At 59.9% G+C, this 20,600-nt stretch overlaps 3 protein-coding genes across 5 annotated transcripts; 2 read left to right on the top strand and 1 right to left on the bottom strand.

Moving 5' to 3' along the window:
* TSTA3 (tissue specific transplantation antigen P35B) lies at window positions 1,236-6,167 on the top strand. Of its 3 annotated transcripts, none has more exons than XM_018058684.1 (11): window positions 1,236-1,360; window positions 2,278-2,434; window positions 2,775-2,889; window positions 3,938-4,066; window positions 4,145-4,218; window positions 4,405-4,538; window positions 4,647-4,711; window positions 5,013-5,079; window positions 5,221-5,300; window positions 5,510-5,609; window positions 5,824-6,167. In XM_018058684.1, the coding sequence occupies exons 2-11, from the start codon at window positions 2,289-2,291 to the stop codon at window positions 5,877-5,879; spliced, it is 966 nt and encodes a 321-aa protein (XP_017914173.1). In that variant the 5' UTR covers window positions 1,236-1,360; window positions 2,278-2,288; the 3' UTR covers window positions 5,880-6,167. The 3 variants fall into 3 exon arrangements, with proteins under 3 accessions (XP_017914173.1, XP_017914172.1, XP_013824514.2); XM_018058683.1 differs by lacking the exon at window positions 1,236-1,360 and adding an exon at window positions 1,410-1,550; XM_013969060.2 differs by lacking the exon at window positions 1,236-1,360 and adding an exon at window positions 1,813-1,952.
* On the top strand, window positions 8,579-15,884 carry PYCRL (pyrroline-5-carboxylate reductase-like). Its single transcript, XM_005688914.3, has 6 exons — window positions 8,579-8,738; window positions 13,570-13,634; window positions 14,010-14,189; window positions 14,395-14,607; window positions 14,901-14,993; window positions 15,148-15,884. The coding sequence occupies exons 1-6, from the start codon at window positions 8,642-8,644 to the stop codon at window positions 15,328-15,330; spliced, it is 831 nt and encodes a 276-aa protein (XP_005688971.2). The 5' UTR covers window positions 8,579-8,641; the 3' UTR covers window positions 15,331-15,884.
* Window positions 16,197-20,596, bottom strand: TIGD5 (tigger transposable element derived 5). Its single transcript, XM_013969054.2, has one exon. It carries the CDS (start codon window positions 20,526-20,528, stop codon window positions 18,606-18,608), a length of 1,923 nt encoding a protein of 640 aa, XP_013824508.2. The 5' UTR covers window positions 20,529-20,596; the 3' UTR covers window positions 16,197-18,605.

The following is a 20,600-nucleotide window of genomic DNA, read 5'->3' as shown; positions in this document are numbered from 1 at the left end:
TCCTTTTACTATGCTGCTGGATTCAGTTTACAGTTGCTTTTATTCCAACTCTTTACTTCCCTTGGTGAAAACTCCATTCACCATACTGCAGTGCCCTAGACAGAAACGCAAACTATATATATAACAAATACATATATGTATATATAGATAGGTAGATATTGATGTATTTCGAAGGACTGACTTACATGATTGTGGGGCTGGCAAGTCTGAAGTCTGTAGGACAGGCTGGCAGGCTAGAACTCTAGGGCAGGAACTCTCCAGTCTTGAAGTAAAATGCCTTCTCCTTCACTGAAACTTCAATTTCGCTCTTAAGGCTTCTCAACTGAATGGATGTGCTCACTCAGTCGTGTCCGGCTCTTTGCCACCCCCTGGACTGTAGCTCTCCAGGCTCCTCTATCCATGGGATTTCCTATGCAAGAATACTGGAGTGGGTTGCCATTTCCTACTCTAGAGGATCTTTCCAACTCAGGAATCAAAACTGTGCCTCCTAAATTGGCAGGTGGATTCTTTACCACTGTGCCACCTGCGAAGCCTCCTGAATGAATGAGACCCACATTATCGAGGAAAGTCTAGTTTTCTTCAAGTCACCTGGTCTAAGATGCTACTGTCTATGAAGTATCTTCACTGGCAGCACCTAGATTTGTGTGTGAATCGCCAAGATGACACATAACCAGTTGACACCAACCATCACATCAGGCTTTGTACCTAACTTCCTCCCATAGCTTGCCTAGCCAATGAAGCAGGAATCCTCTTAATTCTTCCAACTTGATCTTGCTTCAGTCAGTAAACTTCTGAGTCGTTATTACCTGAACTACAGCAGTGGCCCCCAAGTGATCTCCTGCTATTAATAATTTCGTGAAATGTGTTTGTCTTTTTAATGTATTTATTAAAGTATATTTTATATACTGTCCCCCTCAGTGTCCCGAATATAGTAATTGTTGCAGTTGCTTCTCACAAATGCAGTTTTTACCCTAGGAAAGCACCGAGCAGCTGCAGCTCCTCCGTGTTCAGAATATTCTTTGGCCCTGCCGCTACTCCTCCGTCCAGAGTCTGCGGGCTTTCGGAGATCCGCAGCCTCGCGTCCTCTCCCACAGCCCCAACGCCGGCACCGTCGGGGTTAGAGGCTAGCAGTGATCGGCCTAGGGGAGGCGGAGCCGACGGGAACTACATTTCCCAGGCTACTGCGCGGCTCTGGACTTCATGTCCCAGCAATGCCCGGGGCGGCCCTCGAGGACTCCACTTCCCAGAGTGCCGCGGGACGGCCCGACCTGGTCCTGCCCACTCTACCTGGCCCCGGCGCGTGGCTGGACGCTCAGCCGGCGCCGGAAGCGGCTCTGCGGGCAGGTGGGGTAAGGCGCAGGTAAGAAGGCGAGGGGCGCTGAGGGGACCTCGGGAGGGGATGGTGGGGGCGTGGCATGGCGAGCCGGGGCCTGGACCTTGGGTGCCCCGTGACAATCAGAAATGCCTGAAGGGTGCCGGGAAGTGGGGGCGTGGGAGGGACCAGGAAGCACGGAAAGGGGCCCAACTGCACTGTGCGAGTGGGCTCAGAGGTGGGTCCAGGGGTGGAGGGCTTGGGAAGCGCCTGGGGAAACGTGGGAGGGGCCCGGCCGCGGTAGCGTCTACCCCAGGGCCTGCTGCTACACTGCTCGTGCCATCAGAATGGTCCGGGAAGGGCCCCCTCTGGTCTGGGCTGCCCGTCGGGCTCTGCATCAGGGAGTTCAAAGTCCTCCTGTAGTTGCCCAAGCAGATTTCCAACCCCCAGGATAGGGTGCTATGAGGTGGTGGCGCCCTGAGGCCTGTCCATTTCTCCAGGTAGCCAGAAGCTCTGCCTGCCCAGAAGGAACCAAGCTTTCCAAGGCTAGCTGAAGTGGGCACTGGGCTGCAAACACAGGCACCACCCCTTCCCGCAGTCAGTAGCATATGGACTTTGGCCAGAAAGCCCCAGACCCAAGGTTGGCTGCCTTCCTTCTTGTGAGCCAGAAAGGAGCCAAATGTTCTCCTTGGCCCAGTGGGGGTCAGGGTTGGGCCCGCAGGGCAGAGCCTGGTTCTCCAGGCTGACTGGTAGGCACGGGGCTCCCTGGGGAACAGAGCTGAGAGGAGCAGATGGCTCAGGCTAGCTGGGTCTGCCTGGTCCCCAGCAGGCAGTCTCCCTGGCCTGGTGACCACATACTGTGCCCCAGTGCTAGGGGCAGTGACCCTGGGCTGTGGCAGCTCAGGGGAGTGGGGTTCTGTGGGATGGTAGCAATGGCCTCAGCCTCGCACCATTTGGCCCTACAGGTGTAGCTACCATGGGCGATCCTCTGGGGACCAGGCGGATCCTAGTGACGGGGGGCTCAGGGCTGGTGGGCAGAGCCATCCAGAAGGTGGTAGAAGATGGGGCCAGGCTGCCCGGAGAGGACTGGGTGTTTGTCTCCTCCAAGGATGCCGATCTCACGTGAGTCCACCCCTCCCTGGAGTACACCCACTGTGCCCTCTCCAGACTGAGTGCTCTGGGCAGCCCTGTCCCTGGCAGGGCCTCGCATCCGGGCCCTCCCTGCCAGGTGGCTGGCCTGGCCAGGATGTGCACAGCTTTGCTCCCGGGCAAACTTCCTCCTTTCTCTTCCTGGAAGCCCACACTCTCCTACCAGCCACAGCCTGGCCTGGCCTGGCCACTTTCCCTTTTGGCAGCCCCTCCCGCCTTTGGCCCTCCCTGGCTCCTGCCCCCAGTGCCTTGAGCCAGGGTGCTTGTTCCCTCGGGCCTCCAAGCAGCCCCTGATGGCCTGGCTTCCCCACAGGGATGCTGCACAGACCCGAGCGCTGTTTCAACAGGTCCAGCCCACACACGTCATCCATCTTGCTGCAATGGTGGGGGGCCTGTTCCGGAATATCAAATACAATTTGGACTTCTGGGTAAGGGAGAGCCCCAGTGAGCACTGGGAGCCAGGATCCCAGATTTTGGGGGCTTTTTGGCCAGCTTCCCAAGCTCTTGTTCTGGCCGCACGAAGTTCCTGAGGGTCAAGGCTTGGCCCAGCAGGTGGGGCAGCCCCGAGGGCCCCCAGTGCCCTACACTTGGGCTGTAGGCAGAGGGGCACACAGGTAGGCTTGGGGACATTTGGCCCGATAGGGAAAGCCCAAGAGGTAAATGGGGTTTGGGTGAGCTGAGAGAAGCCAGCATTTGGCGTGTGACCCTGCCCCAACTGCTTCCTTCCTCCTGGGCCTCCAAATGCCCCTGCTCCCAGGAGGTCCAGCTGCACTGAGCCTGGGGTGCACCCTGGGCTGCTGAGGTGTAAGCTGCGCTCTTCCAGGGCCCTGCCCCTGCCAGGCTTTGCCCCTGAGGGCTGTCCCTATCTCTGCCACTGGCCTTGGTGTGGTTCAGCCCTGCTTTGGGCCTGGGATGGTGGAAGCTTAGACTAGATTATGCACGGGGGTCTGTCCTCCTCGTCTCAGCGACAGCCTTCCCAGGAAGCTGCCTGACCACCACCTCTCCCCTCTCCCCAGACCACCCAAATGCCCCGGCCAGCTCATGTTCTTGGAGAGGGAAGTGAGGCCCGAGGAGGGGTGTGGCCAGCCAAGGCTTCACTGCTGCTGAGCAGTAGAGCCAGGGGTGAGCTCCTGGGTTGGGGGTGTGGAAGGGCCCCATCTTCCCTCCCTGCCTCAGGGCCAGATTGGGCCCCCTGGGTGCCTGAACCACCTCAGCAGCCCCTGAGGGTGGGGCTCAGCCCTGAGCTTGGGGTGTAGCCCTCTCCTCCAAGGTCCTCCTGCAGCTTCAGGGGAGGCAGGCCTAGACCCTCCTGCAGTCCTGGGGGCGGGCGCTGGGAGTAGTTGGAACTCAGGCTCAGATGCGGCCTCCAGGGTCCGTCCCCACTTCAGTCCCTGGAGGAGCAGGTGAGGCTTCAGACCGTTCCTGGAGGAGCCTGACCCCTGCTTCCCACCACCCCCCGCGCCCCCCGCCCTGCAGAGGAAAAACATACACATCAATGATAATGTGCTACACTCGGCCTTCGAGGTGGGCGTGCGCAAGGTAGTCTCCTGCCTGTCCACCTGCATCTTCCCAGACAAGACCACCTACCCTATCGATGAGACCATGGTAAGGGGAGGAGCCTGGGCAGGGTGGGGCCTGGCCTGGGGGCGGGGCTGAGAAGCAGCAGGTCCTCTGCTCCCCCAGATTCACAACGGGCCACCGCACAGCAGCAATTTTGGCTACTCTTACGCCAAGAGGATGATTGATGTGCAGAACAGGTCCTCCTCCTACGCCCCCTGGGCAGAGGCCAGTCAAGGCTGGGGAAGGGGGCCTGGGTGCCCCGCGGTGGGTGGGCTCAGGGGGCAGCCTGTCAGGGCTCCCAGACCTTGGCTGGGGTGGGACTCGGGGTGGGACGGGCCAGTGGCCCCAGGGTGAGGGCCAGAGGGGACGCTCTGCCGCCGCAGGGCCTACTTCCAGCAGCACGGCTGCACCTTCACCGCTGTCATCCCCACCAACGTCTTCGGGCCCCACGACAACTTCAGTATCGAGGATGGCCACGTACTGCCTGGCCTCATCCACAAGGTGCACCTGGCCAAGAGTGAGTGCCCGCTGCCCGCGGGGGCCCCTGGGGCACAGCCCGGTGCAGTGGGGGGCAGGTAGCTGATGCTGCCACAGCCCCTCTGACACCTGCCCTCCTGACCCACAGGCAGCGGCTCAGCCTTGACGGTGTGGGGCACGGGGAGGCCCCGGAGGCAGTTCATCTACTCACTGGTTGGTGCTGTAGGGGGGCACGGCTGTCCCCCAGAACGTCTCCTGGGGCCGCCGAGCTGGCCGTGGGCAGGCGGGAGGGAGCCTGGGAAAGTGTGGGGGTCCAGGCTGCCCCCATCCTCGCTGGGGCCCTGTAGGTTCCTGTCCCTGGAGAGTTGCTGGGGTAGCTCTGAGCTCATCGGGAGGAGGGTGTTGGGGCACAGCTGGCTGGCCACTGCCCAAAGGGAGGGACCTGGGCTGGAGAGGGGACATGCACCCGTGGGCTGTCACTGGTGGCCTCTGACCCCAGACGTCTGACCGGCAGGACCTGGCCCGGCTCTTTATCTGGGCCCTGCGGGAATACAACGAGGTGGAGCCCATCATCCTGTCAGGTGGGCGCCCAGCAGCTCCGTCCCCACCCCCACCATCCAGGGGCAACCCTATCTGTCCCTGGAGCTGCCGAGCAGGGAGGGGACTTCTGAGGGCCGGGCAGTGAGGGCCTGACCTGGCCTTTGGCCCCTGGCTCCCCACAGTGGGCGAGGAGGACGAGGTATCTGTCCAGGAGGCAGCTGAGGCCGTGGTGGAGGCCATGGACTTCCACGGGGAGGTCACTGTATCCTTTGGTCAGAGGCTGGGGTGCCTCGGGCCTCCCTGCAGGAGACTGTGCCCTGATGCCCCCATGGCACTCACCCTGGGGGCCAGGGGGTGGGGGCACTGCTGCTCTGCCCTGGAGGCTTCTCCTGGGAAAGCTGGGCCGGGCTCAAGGGCAGGCAGGGGGCAGTGGGGCTTCCCCTTGTGCTGAGGCCTTGACCAGGTGCCCAGTTTGATACAACCAAGTCAGATGGGCAGTTTAAGAAGACGGCCAGTAATGCCAAGCTGCGGGCCTACCTGCCCGACTTCCGGTTCACGCCCTTCAAGCAGGGTGAGCCTCCCACCCTGTTCCTCAGGGGCTTCCGGCCTCTCCCGGGGCCCACCCCTGCCCCTGCCCGGGCCTCAGCTTTCCCAGTGCCAGTTGGGGGGAACGCTCCACGGGTTTGGCCTCCGTGACCTCACCACAGAGGCAGGACTCCCTGGGTCCCCATCTTCCTTCTGGGGAGGTCAGGACCGCCCTGGCCCTCACCTGCCTGCCTCTGCAGCTGTGAAGGAGACCTGTGCCTGGTTCATGGACAACTATGAGCAGGCCCGGAAGTGAAGCCTGTGGCCGGAGCTGGTCCACCTCCTCCCCAGCGCCCGGCCGGCAGCACCCAGCAGCAGCCACTCTCAGAAACTGCCAGGAGCTGGGGGCACCGCCTGCCCTCCTGATGGTGGCCTCTGCTCCACTCCATCTGCTGAGGCAGGCCTCAGTGACTGTCTGGTGGGGCCTCCGTCCACATCAGGGAAGCCAAGCCCAGCACCCTGCTCCCCAACTCCATCCCTGAGTGTCCGCTTCCAATCCCTGGGAGCCAATAAAGAGCATTTTCACAGGCCTGTGTGCCAGCCACCCCCGTCCCCACCGCAGCACTGCCTCCTGAGCCTAGCCAGCCCCCCAAGAGCTGCTGGGCCATGGTGACCAACTGTCCCTGGGGCAGAAGGGTGGCAGTGGGCGGAGACACAGAGAAGTGGTGAGTGGGCAGGTGGCAGGAGAGGGTGAGCTGTCAGCTGGTAGGGACAAAGGGTAGGGCACCTGCAATGGTCCCAGTGCGGTGGCCAGAGCCAGCCTCTCCCCACACGGCCACATGCGGGCCTGGGTAACCGCACTCCCCAGGGCTCCCCTGCTTCCTCCCAGGACTTTGGGGAAAGAGGCCGGGTCTGGGTTTGGATAGGCCGGGCGGGCACAGAGGGATCTGAGAGTGTCGGTCTGCTGGTTCAGGCTCCCCTGGGGCCCCAGCAGAGAGGAGCCCGACCTGGCCCTTCATCTCCCTAGCCCTCATGTGGTGGCTTGGGTGCTGGGGCCCAGCCTGTCCTCCCGAGGACAGTGACAGGTGTCACACAGGAGTGGGCCTAGCGGGCAGGGAGGTGAGTGGCACCTTCCTCAATAGGAAGTTCTAGACGGGTTGACCCACTGGCACCCTGGCTGTTCAGGCAGTTCTGCGGGTGCCAGCCTCCAGGCCGGAGTGGGACTGCCTCCCTCAGGACCCAGGCACCTTCCCTGGCTCTGGGAGCCCCTTCTTCTCAGGTCCCCTCTTCATGAGTGTGGACCAGTGACTGGTGTGCCCACACGATCATGACATCTTTTGTTTATCTGGGCAGCATCGGCTGTCCCCCCGTGCTAGGCACACAGTCCCAACTTCTGCACCCCATCAAGCTGACCACACACTGCGTTTGTCAGCACCCCATTACTCTCCCCAATAGTGTCAGTGCCTCCCTACCTTCTCGGTCTCTGTCCAGACGGTTTATTCCTCTCTGAGGCCCACCCCACCGGCCTGCTTCTCCAGAAGTTCCTCCCCTCCCCCCCCCCACAGGACTCAGAGCTCCAGGACCAGGTCCACCTTCATGGTATACCCCGGGTGGCAACAATTTGTGAATGAAGGGTCTGCTGGTTAAGGGAGATGGGCAGGGCTGGCACCTGAGATGGATCTTGGATCAGCCCTGTGAGAAAGGGGGCAGGAGCAGAACGGCCTGGACGTGCCTGGGAGGACACTAATAGTGGTTGCGTGTCCTGAGCTGTCCCTTGAGGGGTGTGTGTATCATAGAGGGGCAGGTCTGCAGGTAGGGCTTTGGCTGTCCATTCTGCTGCTGTGAGGGCTTCATTCCCAGCACCAGAGCAGGGCCTTCTCACTGAAGGGACAGTGTTGAGTGAGTGAGGGACTCTCATTGTTGAAGAATTTTTTAGTTGTTAAGTCGTGTCTCATTCTTTTTGTGACCCCATGGAGCCCGCGAGGCTCCTCTATCCATGGGATTTCCCAGGCAAGAATACTGGAGTGGGTTGCCATTTCCTCCTCCAGGGTATCTTGCCAACACTGGGATTGAAACTGCATCTCCTGTGTTGCAGGAAGATTCTTTCCACCGAGCCACCTGGTAAGCCCGTTGAAGAATTTAGAACGTGCTAAAGCAGAATTTAAAGAAAATATCAAAACGTTTTTAAAATGCAATCTTAAAAACTGCAGTCTTAGCTTATTTTTCCTAGGTCAGTCAAGAATTACAAGCACACCCCACACCCACCCTCCCCCTCTCAGTCTCTAAGGTGCTTCCTGTCCCTAGCCTCACACTCTGTTCCTTAGAACCAACTAGAGGGGCCAGGTCTCTCCTGCGGACCTACACCTCAGGAAGGTCTCCCCTGCCTCCCTACATAGCCCCCTGAGAGGCTCTCAGAAGCCAAAACCCAGGCTGGCCTGAGGCGCTTCTTTAACAGCAAAGCCGCAGACCGCTGCTCCCACGTTTCACTGGCTGCGTCAATTTTATGCTGTCACTCAGACCCACTACAACCTGGGGGAAAGCTGACCACAAGCCCGGAATAGGCTGCCCGGTCCTCCACACCCGACTGCTCACAGGCTCCAAACAGAACCAGAGCGCGCTGTTCCCACCCAGAAACCGGCCCGAGGCCGGCAGAGTCCCACTCGACAGCCCCTGATCTGTACCAGTGATAAGCGGGAGTCCGGATTCTGGCTGCCAGGAGTTTCATCAGAATCTGCTCAGCCGCCCCTTCCTGGAAGCTCAGCTGGCCGGTGTCCATCAGTGCTTTCCCATTGGCCCCGCGAGGTACCCCATCCCACTGCAGCCTCCACCCTTTTCGACCCTTCGCTTGTAAATAGACCCTCTCAAGTTGCTGCTTGCGAAATTCACACACCAGCGGAGCACCCCGGTACAGCAGCCGGCCTGTGTACCCCACGCTTTGCGCGGCGCCCCGCCCCCGCACGGAAACCCCGGGAGAGGGCGGAGCGTTCGGTCTCCGCAGCCTGCGGACGAGCGCAAGTGAGGCCCGCGCAGCCCATTGGCGCAGCTGAGTGCGTGGGTGGGGCGCGGCGCGGCGGCGTAATGGCGGCGGCGGCGGAGGAGTCCGGCTGGAGGCGAGTGGGCTTCGTGGGCGCGGGCCGCATGGCGGAGGCCATCGCGCAGGGCCTCATCCAAGCAGGTGGGGCGCCACGGGCGTAGGACGCGTGGGGACCCCGGGCTCGGGGCCAGTGGGCGTCCGAGACCTGCCTGAGGTGGGAGGGGCGGGCTTACCTGTCCCATGCCCACCTGCCCCGCGGATCCCAGAGCAGCGCGGCGCCCTAGACGCAGGGGCCCCAGGGTGGAGCTCGCCAGCGGGCGTGGGCCAAGACAGCTAGCGGACTCTGCCTTTCCTCTGGGAGCGCGGCTGGAGGGGATATAGTCGAGAAGCTCAAGGTCAGCCGTCCGCACGGTAACCGCGAGGCGATCGGAATTGGGATGCGCTGTTAGAAAGCATCACTACGAACAAAGCTAGTGGAGGTGATGGAATTCCAATTGAGCTATTTCAAATCCTGAAAGATGATGCTGTGAGAGTGCTGCACTCAATATGCCAGCACATTTGGAAAACTCAGCACTGGCCACAGGACTGGAAAAGGTCAGTTTTCATTCCAATCCCCAAAACAGGCAATGCCAAAGAATGCTCAAACTACCACACAATTGCACTTAACTCACACGCTAGTAAAGTAATGCTCAAAATTCTCCAAGCCAGGCTTCAGCAGTAGGTGAACCGTGAACTTCCAGATGTTCAAGCTGGTTTTAGAAAAGGCAGAGGAACCAGAGATCAAATTGCCAACATCCTCTGGATCATGGAAAAAGCAAGAGAGTTCCAGAAAAACATCTATTTCTGCTTTATTGATTATGCCAAAGCGTTTGACTCTGTGATCACAGTAAACTGTGGAAAATTCTGAAAGAGATGGGAATACCAGACCATCTGACCTGCCTCTTGAGAAATCTATATGAAAGTAAGGAAGCAACAGTTAGAACTGGACATGGAACAACAGACTGGTTCCAAATAGGAAAAGGAGTACGTCAAGGCTGTATATTGTCACCCTGCTTATTTAATTTATATGCAGAGTACATAATGAGAAACGCTGGGCTGGATGAAGCACAAGCTGGAATCAAGGTTGCCGGGAGAAATATTAATAACCTCAGATATGCAGATGACACCACCCTTATGGCAGAAAGTGAAGAGGAACTCAAAAGCCTCTTGATGAAAGTGAAAGAGGAGAGTGAAAAAGTTGGCTTAAAGCTCAACATTCAGAAAGCTAAGATCGTGGTATCTGGTCCCATCACTTCATGGGAAGTAGATGGGGAAACAGTGTCAGACTTTATTTTCTTGGGCTCCAGAATCACTGCAGATGGTGATTGCAGCCATGAAATTAAAAGACACTTACTCCTTGGAAGGAAAAACCTACACAGCATATTAAAAAGCAGAGACATTACTTTGCCAACAAAGGTCCATCTAGTCAAGGCTATGGTTTTTCCAGTGGTCATGTATGGATGTGAGAGTTGGACTGTGAAGAAAGCTGAGCACCGAAGAATTGATGCTTTTGAACTGTGGTGCTAGAGAAGACTCTTGAGAGTCCCTTGGACTGCAAGGAGATCCAACCAGTCCATCCTAAAGGAGACCAGTCCTGGGTGTTCATTGGAAGGACTGATGCTGAGGCTGAAACTCCAATACTTTGGCCACCTCATGCGAAGAGTTGACTCATTGGAAAAGACCCTTATGCTGGGAGGGATTGGGGGCAGGAGGAGAAGGGGATGACAGAGGATGAGATGGCTGGATGGCATCACTGAATCGATACTTGTGAGTTTGGGTATACTCCAGGAGTTGGTGATGGACAGGGAGGCCTGACGTGCTGTGATTCATGGGGTCACGAAGAGTCGGACACAACTGAGCAACTGAACTGAACTGAACTGTGAGTGCATCAGTTCAGTCGCATCTGACTCTTTGCGACCCCGTGGACCGCAGCACGCCAGGCTTCCCTGTCTATCACCAGCTCCTGGAGCTTGCTCAAACGCGTGTCCATCGAGTCGGTAATGCCATCCAACCATCTCACCCTGTGTCGTCCCCTTCTCCCACCTTCAATCTTTCCCAGCGTCAGGGTCTTTTCCATTGAGTCAGTTCTTCGTATTAAGTGGCCAAAATATTGGAGTTTCAGCCTCAGCATCAGTCCTTCCAAAGAATATTCTGATTTCCTTTAGGATGGACTGGTTTGATTTCCTTGCAGTCCAGGGGACTCTCAAGAGTCTTCTCCAACACCACAGTTCGAAAACATCAATTTTGGGGCTCTCAGCTTTCTTTATAGTCCGACCCTCACATCCATACATGACTACTGGAAAAGCCATAGCTTTGACTAGATGGACCTTTGTTGGGAAAGTGATGTCTCTGCATTTTAATATGCTGTCTAGGAAATGGCAACCCACTCCAGTATTCTTGCCTGGAAAATCCCATGGATGGAGGAACCTGGTGGGCTACAGTTCATGGGGTCGCAAAGAGTCAGACACAACTGAGCGACTTCACTCACTCAGGTTGGTCATAGGTTTTGTTTCAAGCAACAAATGTCTTTTAACTTTATGGCTGCAGTCACCGTATGCAGTGATTTTGGAGCCCAAGAAAATAAAGTCTGACTCTGTTTCCACTGTTTCCCCATCTATTTCCCATGAAGTGATGGGGCCAGATGCCATGATCTTAGTTTTCTGAATGTTGAGCTTTAAGCCAACTTTCTGACTCTCCTCTTTCACTTTCATCAAGAGGCTTTTTAGTTCTTCTTTGCTTTTTGCCCTAAAGGTGGTGTCATCTGCATATCTGAGGTTATTAATATTTCTCCCGGCAATCTTGATTCCAGCTTGAGCTTCTTCCAGCCCAGCGTTTCTCATGATGTACTCTTCATATAAGTTAAATAAGCAGGGTGACAATATACAGCCTTGACGTACTGCTTTCCCGATTTGGAACCAGTCTGTTGTTCCATGTCCAGTTTTAACTGTTGCTTCTTCACCTGCATACAGGATTCTCAGGAGGCAGGTCAGGTGCTCTGGTATTACACTGAGTGCATAAAACAGCATATACGCCAAGTTTGGAAGATTCAGCACACAAGCAAGTAATGTGTCTTAGTAATTTTTAATATTGATTACCTGTTGGAAGAATAACATTTTGGCTACCTTAGGTTAAATAAAATGTATTATAATTAAACTTGTTTTTTCCTGATTGTTTAATATGACTACTAGAAGTTGTAAAGTGACATGTATGGGTTGAGTGATGTTTCTCTTGGACAGTCCTAGCTTAGAGTGAGATCTTGTGCCTCTGTTGAGTTGCCTGGCCCCTCTGAACCTACGACTCTCCTTTTGATTTGTTTGCCAGCGGCACTCCTAGTATCCGGCACTGCACATTTGGAGCCAGATCATCCTCTGTCCTTCACATTGTAGGGTGTTTAGCTCCCTTCAGTGGCTTCTCCCCACGAGAGGTCAGTAACATCTCCAGTTGTGAGAGCCAAAAATGTCTCCAGACCCTGCCAGTGTTGGGGGCAGGCAAAATCATTGGTTGAGAAGATCATGGCATCTAGTCCCATCACTTCATGGCAGAAGGATGGGGAAACAATGGAAACAGTGACAGACTTTATTTTGGGGGTTCCAAAATCACGGCAGAGGGTGACTGCAGCCATGAAATTAAAAAATGCTTACTCCTTGGAAGGAAAGTTATGACCAACCTACACAGCACATTAAAACACAGAGACATTACTTTCCCAACAAAGGTAGGTCTATTCAAAGCTATGGTTTTGTCAGTAGTCATATATGGATGTGAGAGCTGGACTATAAAGAAAGCTGAGCACCGAAGAATGGATGCTTTTGAACTGTGGTGTTGAAGAAGACTTTTCAGAGTCCCTTGGACTGCAAGGAGATCCAACCAGTCCATCCTAAAGGAAATCAGTTCTGAATATTCATTGGAAGGACTGATGCTGAAGCTGAAACTCCAATGCTTTGGCCACCTGATGTGAAGAACTTCCTTGGAAAAGACCCTGATGCTGGGAAAGATTGAAGACAGGAGGAGAAGGGAATGACAGAAGATGAGATGGTTGGATGGCATCACCGACTCCATGGACATGAGTTTGAGCAAGCTCTGGGAGTTGGTGATGGACATGGAAGCCTGGCGTGCTGCAGTCCATGGGGTTGCAGAGTCGGACACGACTGAGCTACTGAACTGAACTACAGCAGGAATGGTGGTGCTGTCCTGATCGTGCTCCACATTATTTAGGATCTTTGTGTGGTGATTATGGACTAGCTTTTTGCCTTTAGCTGTATGTCAAGGTCTAGAGACATGAAAATCATCAGAAAGCAGTTTATTGCAGGCCTTAGTGGTTTACTTGTAAAACTTGGAGTGTTACCTGCTACCCCCAGCTCCATAGAGTTCGTGTTGACACAGCGCAGGCAACGCATGGTGGCTGCCACCATCTGTCCAGGTTGTGGGGTGTATTTCTGCCTTCTTGTTAGACCTTGTAGAAACCTGACCTGTAGCAGATTCTGCCAAACAGACATTCTCTGCTTGGATGTCCCAGCACAGACATACCCATAGACACCCTCTTCCCAGGGTTCACCCTTACCCCGCACCCTCCCTTCCTGGGCCTCTGTACCCACCATGCCCCCTCCCCAGTCTTCCCATTCCCAGAGGCAGCAGTCCCTGGGATCCGTGTCCTCACAAGACAAGGCGAACTCCTGGTCCCTGTGTCCAGCAATGCGTCTGGGCTTGGCAGCAGCAGCAGGTAGGTGGTGACGACTGCCGGGTAGAATCAAGTGAGGCTGGTGGTCTGGTCTGGTCGCGGCCAAGTGGAGCTGCCCTGCTGAGCTCCTGGCTTCCTGGAGAGGCTCAGGATGGCCCAGGTGTGGCTGAGCCTCAGAGACTTGCAGACCTGGCAGGCTTGCTCCACCGCCCCGCCTTCCTCACTGACACCCCCGCTCTTCTTTGCCTTTCCCTCCAGGAAAAGTGGAAGCTGAGCACGTGCTGGCCAGTGCGCCCTCCGACAAGAACCTCTGCCGTTTCCGGGTGAGCCGGGCAGCTCCCAGGTGGCTCTTGGCTCCTGTCCCTCAGACGCTCCTTGGGGCCAGGGAAGTCTGCTTACTTGGCTAAAATTTTGAGATGGCCTGGGCTGGGGAAGGGGAGGTCAAAGTCCAGAAGGAATGTCAAGGTTATGGAGGGCCAGGGTGGGGTAAAGGGGTGTGTGTGCTGGGTGGGCAGGAACGTCATGGGCACTCACGGGCTCAGAGGACTTGAGGCCGTGCTGCCGTCAGGGCCCACCTGAGGTTGGGTCCTGAGCCGGGATGGGTGGTCTGGCCACTGGGAGTAGAGCCGTCTGCAGCGAGGGTGCTGCGGACTGGAGGATGCCCGCTGACAGGCCTGGCCCCGGCGTCCCTGCTGCAGGCCATGGGCTGCCAGACCACCCACTCCAACGCGGAGGTGCTGCACAGCTGCTCCCTCGTCTTCTTCGCCACCAAGCCCCACATCCTTCCAGCTGTGCTGGTGCAGGTGGCTCCTGCTGTCACTGCTGAGCACATCTTGGTGTCCGTAGCCGCCGGGGTGTCCCTGAGCACCCTGGAGGAGGTGAGCGGCCCTTGAGGGTGCGGTGGGGCTGAGATGCTGACCCCAAGCTGGGCTCTGCTGACCAGACTCGACTTCCCACCCCGGACATCCCAGACCGGCTGCAGCTGAGGCCTGGCCCTTCCAGAAGCCGGCATGGGTGGGTTGGGGAGCAGAGTCTCTCTGCCGGCCAGGACAGGCCTCACTGACTGCAGCCTCTCTCTGGCAGCTGCTGCCCCCAACAGCTCGGGTGCTCAGGGTCTCACCCAACCTGCCCTGCATCGTCCAGGAGGGTGCCATGGTGATGGCGCGGGGCCGCCATGCTGGGAGCTACGAGGCCCAGCTCCTGCGGTCCCTGCTGGAGGCCTGCGGGCAGTGCGAGGAGGTGCCTGAGGCCCAGGTGGACGTCCACACCGGCCTCAGCGGTAGCGGCGTAGCCTTTGTGAGTGTGGTGGGCAGCCCTCCCTCTGCAAAGTGGGGCCTTCCCAAGCCCCCGCAATAGCCCCTGTCCCCAGGGATCCGCCCATGGTCCTCAGCTGCCTGTGTGTGCCCACCCCCTGTCAGTGCCTTCCTGGGCCTTTGAGGCTGGCCCCTTGGCAGACCTCTGGGCTCCGGCCTTGGCTCTGGTGGCTGGCGCCCTGCGCCTTGTTCTGAAGGTGCCCAGTCTTCTCCAGGCTGGGTGCCGAGTCCCAGGGAGGGCTAGCTTTGACTCCCACCCCATCCCCACTGCTACAGGTGTGTGCCTTCTCTGAAGCCTTGGCCGAAGGTGCCATCAAAATGGGCATGCCCAGTGGCCTGGCCCACCGCATCGCTGCCCAGACCCTGCTGGTGAGACTCTGCTGCATGGCCCAGGGAGCGTGTGGAAGGGGAGGGTCAGCATGGGGAGGCGGCCAGCCAGTCTGAGCTGAGACGAGGTGCTGGGGGGGTGAGCTGCAGACGGGCTGCCAGCACCGCCCCCCTTAACCCCAATGCCTCTCCCCAGGGGACGGCCAAGGTGCTTCTGCAGAAGGGGCAGCACCCAGCTCAGCTGCGGACTGACGTGTGCACACCGGGCGGCACGACCATCTATGGGCTCCATGCGCTGGAGCAGGGTGGGCTGCGGGCCACGGCCATGAGTGCTGTGGAGGCTGCCACCTGCCGGGCCAGGGAGCTCAGCAGGAAGTAGGTGCGGGCCACGCCCCTCCCCTGTGGTGGCTTGGGTCCCCTCTGTCCTGCAAGCCCTGCAGGGAGGAGGGGCCCTGGCCCACAGGGAACACAGCAGGGTGTGGCCTGTCCCTGGACCCTAAGCTCTTGGCAAGGACAGGGAAAGCTGGCCCTGATGACCCTTCCCTGGGTCAGGAGCCCTGGAGGGTCCTGTGGCCTGGCCTCTGACTGCAGGATTTGGTTCTCAACATGTCCGTGAAGGGACCAACAGGCCAGGAAAGCCAGAAACATGGGGCCTTTGTTGGGGGGCCGCCCCATCCCATGCAGGCCCAAGTGCTGGAGCCCCTTCCTGCCACCTGCGGGGTGTCTGTGAACAGGGCTGACACACCACCGGCTGCGCACTCTACCGCCCGGCCTCAAGCCTCTCCCAGAGTTCCAGCCTCTGTCCCGCTGGCCCTCAGCCAGGCACTGCTTGTCTGACCCCAGCCCTTGTACTAGTTAGAAGGGTCAGCCAAAGTCCATTTCTTCACCTTTTTTTTTTAACCTTTAAAATGAAAATAAAGATGCTGTCCTATAGCACGGAGCGATCAATGTTTCACTGGAGGTGGATAAAACCGAATCCCGGTGCCTGGAGGCCCATCAGCAAGGCCCTAGGCTCAGACTTGAGCAGGTGGTGCAGACGGAGCTCCCCCTCCATCTCCCATCACTGACCCCCCCCCTCACCAATGCGTCTGCCAACAAAGTCCCTGGGCCCAGGCTGGAGCCCTGCCCTGAGGCGGCCAGTCTGCATGAGGCATCTGTGGGCCCACTGCTGTTCCTCCCTGCTTCTCAGGTGGTGTTCTGGAGCCACGTGCTGGATGAGTTACAAAAGTAAGACTGGGACAGAGCTTGTGTGAAGTGGGCATATTCAGCCTTTATTATAAAGTGAGGCTGGCTGTGAAAAGACCCCTTGACAGAGCAAGCACCCCACAGCCCACTCTAGCCCTCCTGCCCCCAAGATCCTGACCTGCTCTCAGGCCCACAGGCTCAAGGCCAACCCTGCACTAGCAAGGCCCCTTCCTCACCGCAGGCTCCAGGGCTCCATCCGTGGTAGGGCTGTCACCTGGGGGCTTGTTCCCTGGTGTGCGGCCCCTCAGGCAAGGCTGGCCTCACATGGGTGGGTTCACTCTCCCGACCCCCCTGGTGGGCTGGTATCAGCAGAAGCCAGGGGCGGCGCTTTCTGCCCGCCGAGGCTGCCAGGCCAGCCCTGAGATCCTGCCTGGGGGGGCTGCTGGCTTAGGAGTCATTACCCTTGCAGCCTTAAAGGTTCAGCAGATGACAGTGAACAGGAGCGGAGAGGCTGGCAGCTGAGATGCTGCAGGCCCAGTGGTAACCACAGCAAGGCACTTTGGCCGTCCTCCTCACGGTTCAGAGCTGAGCCCCGGGAGCTGGGCCTGCACTCTAGGGAGGACTTCAGAGGCCCTGGCGTGAGGTGTCCCCAGCCCCACCCTCGACAGGGCCCTGGCTCTTCAAGGCCCAAACCAGCCTGCGCTGTGCCTCGTTCCCGCGCTGCCATGTGGGGCCGGGCGCTGGCCAGAGCCGCATTCTGGGGTGCAGTCTCAGTGCCCCAGAGGGGACGAGGCAGGAGGCTCTGTCCCGACACCCAACTCTCAACATCAACCGCAGCCCCCTGCCCAGACCCCGGGGACAGAGGATTAGAAGTGAGACCAGGAACCTGGTGAGAGGGGTGGCACCGAGGACACCACCAGAGACCACCTGACCCGGTGCCCACCCGGGCTCCGAGTCCGCCCCTCGCAGGGCCCTGCAGGATAGAGGCCCCGCAGGCAGGTCATGGTGAAACAGCGCGCTCGACTGGGCCCCTGGCAGTGTGACACGCAAGACATCCTGAGGCAGAGGCGCGGGCCGGCTGCAGGCCTGCCGCAGCTGCTAGCAGAGCGAGGGCAGCAGGTGAGGTGGAGGCTTTGGCCAGGGCTGGTGGCCACACCTCCCTTCTCGCCTGGAATCCTCCGCACCATCCATCAGCTTTCAGGTCTGACACATACAGGTACACGTGTGGGTGTTTTGACTAGAGGTGGTTCCAAGGAAGAGCTGACGTCCTCGCTCCGGGGGCACCCTTGTGGCCCTGCCACCATGCACGGCCCTTCCCTCCCACAGACACATCACCTGGGTGTAGCCTCCACAGCCCAGGACCACCAGGAGGCGGGGGCAGGTGAAGAGGAGTGCAGAGCACCAAGGCAGGCAGCAGCGCCTCAAATCCAGCCCTCCCTGGGGCTCTGGGCGTCTCTGCTGGGCAGCCCCTGGGAGACCTGGGTGTCTCAGTCTCAGGCCTCCAAAAGGGTCCTGACTCTAGAGCTGAGTGGAGCAGCAGAACAGTGTGGGAGCTGGAGGGTCACACGGAGCCCTCGCTGCCTCCTTTCAAGCTGTGCCACCCAGAAGCCTAATTCATGGCCTGTGGGAAGTGGCTACTTGGCTACGCCCCTGGCAGTGCCAGGAACGGGGCAGCCTCGGAGGGGAGCTAAGGCACTGAGGGTTGTCCTGGCGTGGCTGGTGGTGCTGCAGGGCTGCTCTGAGACGACGGCATGGCTCCAGGCCCTGAGGCTGGTGGGGTGCAGGGCAGGAGCCCAGGTCTAGCACTCGTCAACCCCACAGAATAAGAGAGCTGTTTAGAATGGCATTTCCTTAAGGAAGATAAAAAAACTAGTCGACAGAAACCTACACCCCTGGCTGCACCCAGAACCTCAAAGCCCCATCCTTCTTTCCCAGCCTCCCCGAGCATCTGCCCTGCCTGAAGAGTACCTGGAAAAAACAGAGTTAATGCGCCAAACCAAAGATGAGTGGTGTGCTTCCCGCTGGGACGACCACAGGGCTGTGGTCCATGGGGACTGGACGCCGGGCCCTTGTCCAGGGCAAGTGCTGGGCCACGGGGGCTGGGGGGACAGGAATGTGGCTGGGGGCAGCCCCATGGGGGCCAGAGAGAGAACATGGCTACCTGCTCTGCTAAGCGCTGTGGCGTGTGCCAGGTCCGCGTGGAAGGGAGCCTGGCCGAGCCACGTGTGGGTCTGCCCAGGGAGGAGGGGCGGCTGCAGCCTCTCCTCCAGCTACCCCCGCACCAGATGGGGTGCCATGAGGGGCTGACCCTTCACCAACAGGGCTCCCTTGGGTCAGGCCGGGATCTCTGTCAACCTCTGAGCCTTGGAGGTGGGCCACCCCAGGGGAGGCAAGGCAAGACAGGGTCTCTGTTCCCCTCTCCACATGCCTCAGGAGGAAGGCCACCAGGGGCTGCCGGGGCGGGCTTGGTCACAGCCCGTCATCAGGAACCGTGGGCGAGGGCCCGATGCCCCCCAGCCTCCGGGCTGTGCTGATGAGCGAGCGAAGCTGCACCAGCTTCAGCGGCCCCACCTCCCGGGGGTCCTGGGTCTCCAGCCACCGCAGCGCCGTCTCCAGACCCCTTACGGCCTCCCCAGCAGTGGGGATGGCCTCCTCTTCCTCCTCTTCTCCTGCCACCGAGGGTAGGCTGGTGGGGAGCAGGGGGCCCCCGGGGACCAGCACTGGAGGCCGGCTGGGGCCCCAGTCCTCTCTGCCATCGTCCGGCAGCCCCCCATCATCATCCAGGTGCAGCCACTCGGCCACCTCCTCTGGAGCCAGGCGCTTGTAGGCCAGGGCTGCCAGGTGCGTGAGGTCACTGAGCACCCTGCTGCGCTCTGCAGCCTCCTCGGCCTGGCCAGCAGGCTGCCCAGTGTGCTCCTCCACCGGCCGGGGCTCAAAGGCGGCCCGCAAGCCCAGCAGCCAGCAGCGCTCAATGCTGCCCGCCTGCACCAGGTCCCAGGAGAGGCCGGCCAGGTAGAGCATGTCCTTGAGCATGAAGCTGCGCATGAAGTCCAGCGGGGACCCCCCGGCGCAGGACACGGCTAGCCGCAGCAGCTCCCGCTTGTACAGCTGCTTAAACGCGGCCACTACCCCCTGCTCCAGGGGGGCGGGTATGTGCGCCCGGCCGCTGCCCCTGCACAGGAACAGCACCCGCACGGCCCCGTCGGGGGTCTGCAGCTCCTCCGGGGGACCGGTGGGCTCGGGCCGGCACCTCCTGCGGGTCTCCTCGCTCCCCTCCAGGGCAGGCATCCTGGCATCAGAGCTGGGGCAGGGCGGGTGGGCCACCAGCAGCACGGCCTTCTGCTGCAGGCAGCTGCGGCGCAGGTAGCGCCTGACACCAGGGACGAACTCCTCGAAGAACCAGCCTCGCAGCAGCGGGCGGCTGAGCCAGGCATCGGGGCTGTAGCGGTAGGAGGCAGGGAACTTGTCCTGGTTGTGGTGGCGCAGGCTTGGTGGGTCTGGCAGCTGCCCGATGACCAGCGGCTTCAGCTTGTGGCTGCCGGTCAGGTTAGCGGCCAGCAGGACTGTCACCCGGTCGCCCCGCCAGCGGCGGCCGCAGCCCCCCGCACCCACGGGCGCGGCCTGCTCTGGGAGCAGCTTCCAGTAGAGGCCCGTGACGTTGGCGTTGTAGATCTGCTCGTCGCCGTAGCCGCCCTCGGCGGGGACTGGAGTACTCGCAGCGCGGTCGGGCAGGGGCCCGGCGCGGGTGGGCTGCCCCGGCTCCTGCTTGACAGGCGGGCCAGGGGCGGGGCCGGCGGCCGCGGGCTCGGCCTCGCCGTAGATGCGCTGGCTGGAGATGCCGTGGCGCTTCTGCCAGCGCCAGAACCAGCCGTGGCTGGCCTTGAAGGTGCATTCGGGCCCGTAGATCTGGCGCGCGAAGGCCTCGGCCTGCGCCTGGATGAGCGGCCCCGACAGCGGCACGCCGTGCTGGCGCAGCGCCAGGAACCACGAGTAGACGGCGCGGTCGATCTCCTCCTCGTTGGCCAGCCGCATCTTCTTGCGCTGCGTGCCCACCTCGCCGCCCAGCTGCTCCAGGAACCAGCGCAGCTTGGGTTCGTCCTTGAGCCAGCCGCGCAGCGTGCCGCCGGGCACGCCGAAGTCGCGGCACACGCTGGCCTGCCGCTCGCCGCCCTTGACGCGCTCGATGGCCTGCAGCTTATCCTTGATGGAGTAGGCCTTGCGGAAGGCCATCTTCACGGCGACGCGGGGCCGCGGCCCGGGCGCGGGGGGCGGCGGCCGAGCGGCGGGGACCGGGGCGGGCGCGGGGGGCCGCGGCGGTTGCATGGGACATCCGGGGGGGGGTCGGCGACCGCGGCGCGAGGCCGGGACAGCCGGGGGTCCCGCAGAGTACATGGCTGCTGCGGTGACCGCGACGGCAGCGGGGGCGCGGGAGCCGGAGCCATACGCCCGCCGGGCCGGCCGCGC

Source organism: Capra hircus, chromosome 14 (assembly GCF_001704415.2).
Source record: "Capra hircus breed San Clemente chromosome 14, ASM170441v1, whole genome shotgun sequence".
Taxonomy (NCBI): Eukaryota; Metazoa; Chordata; class Mammalia; order Artiodactyla; family Bovidae; genus Capra; species Capra hircus.
This window is presented reverse-complemented; position numbering and strand designations above follow the sequence as displayed.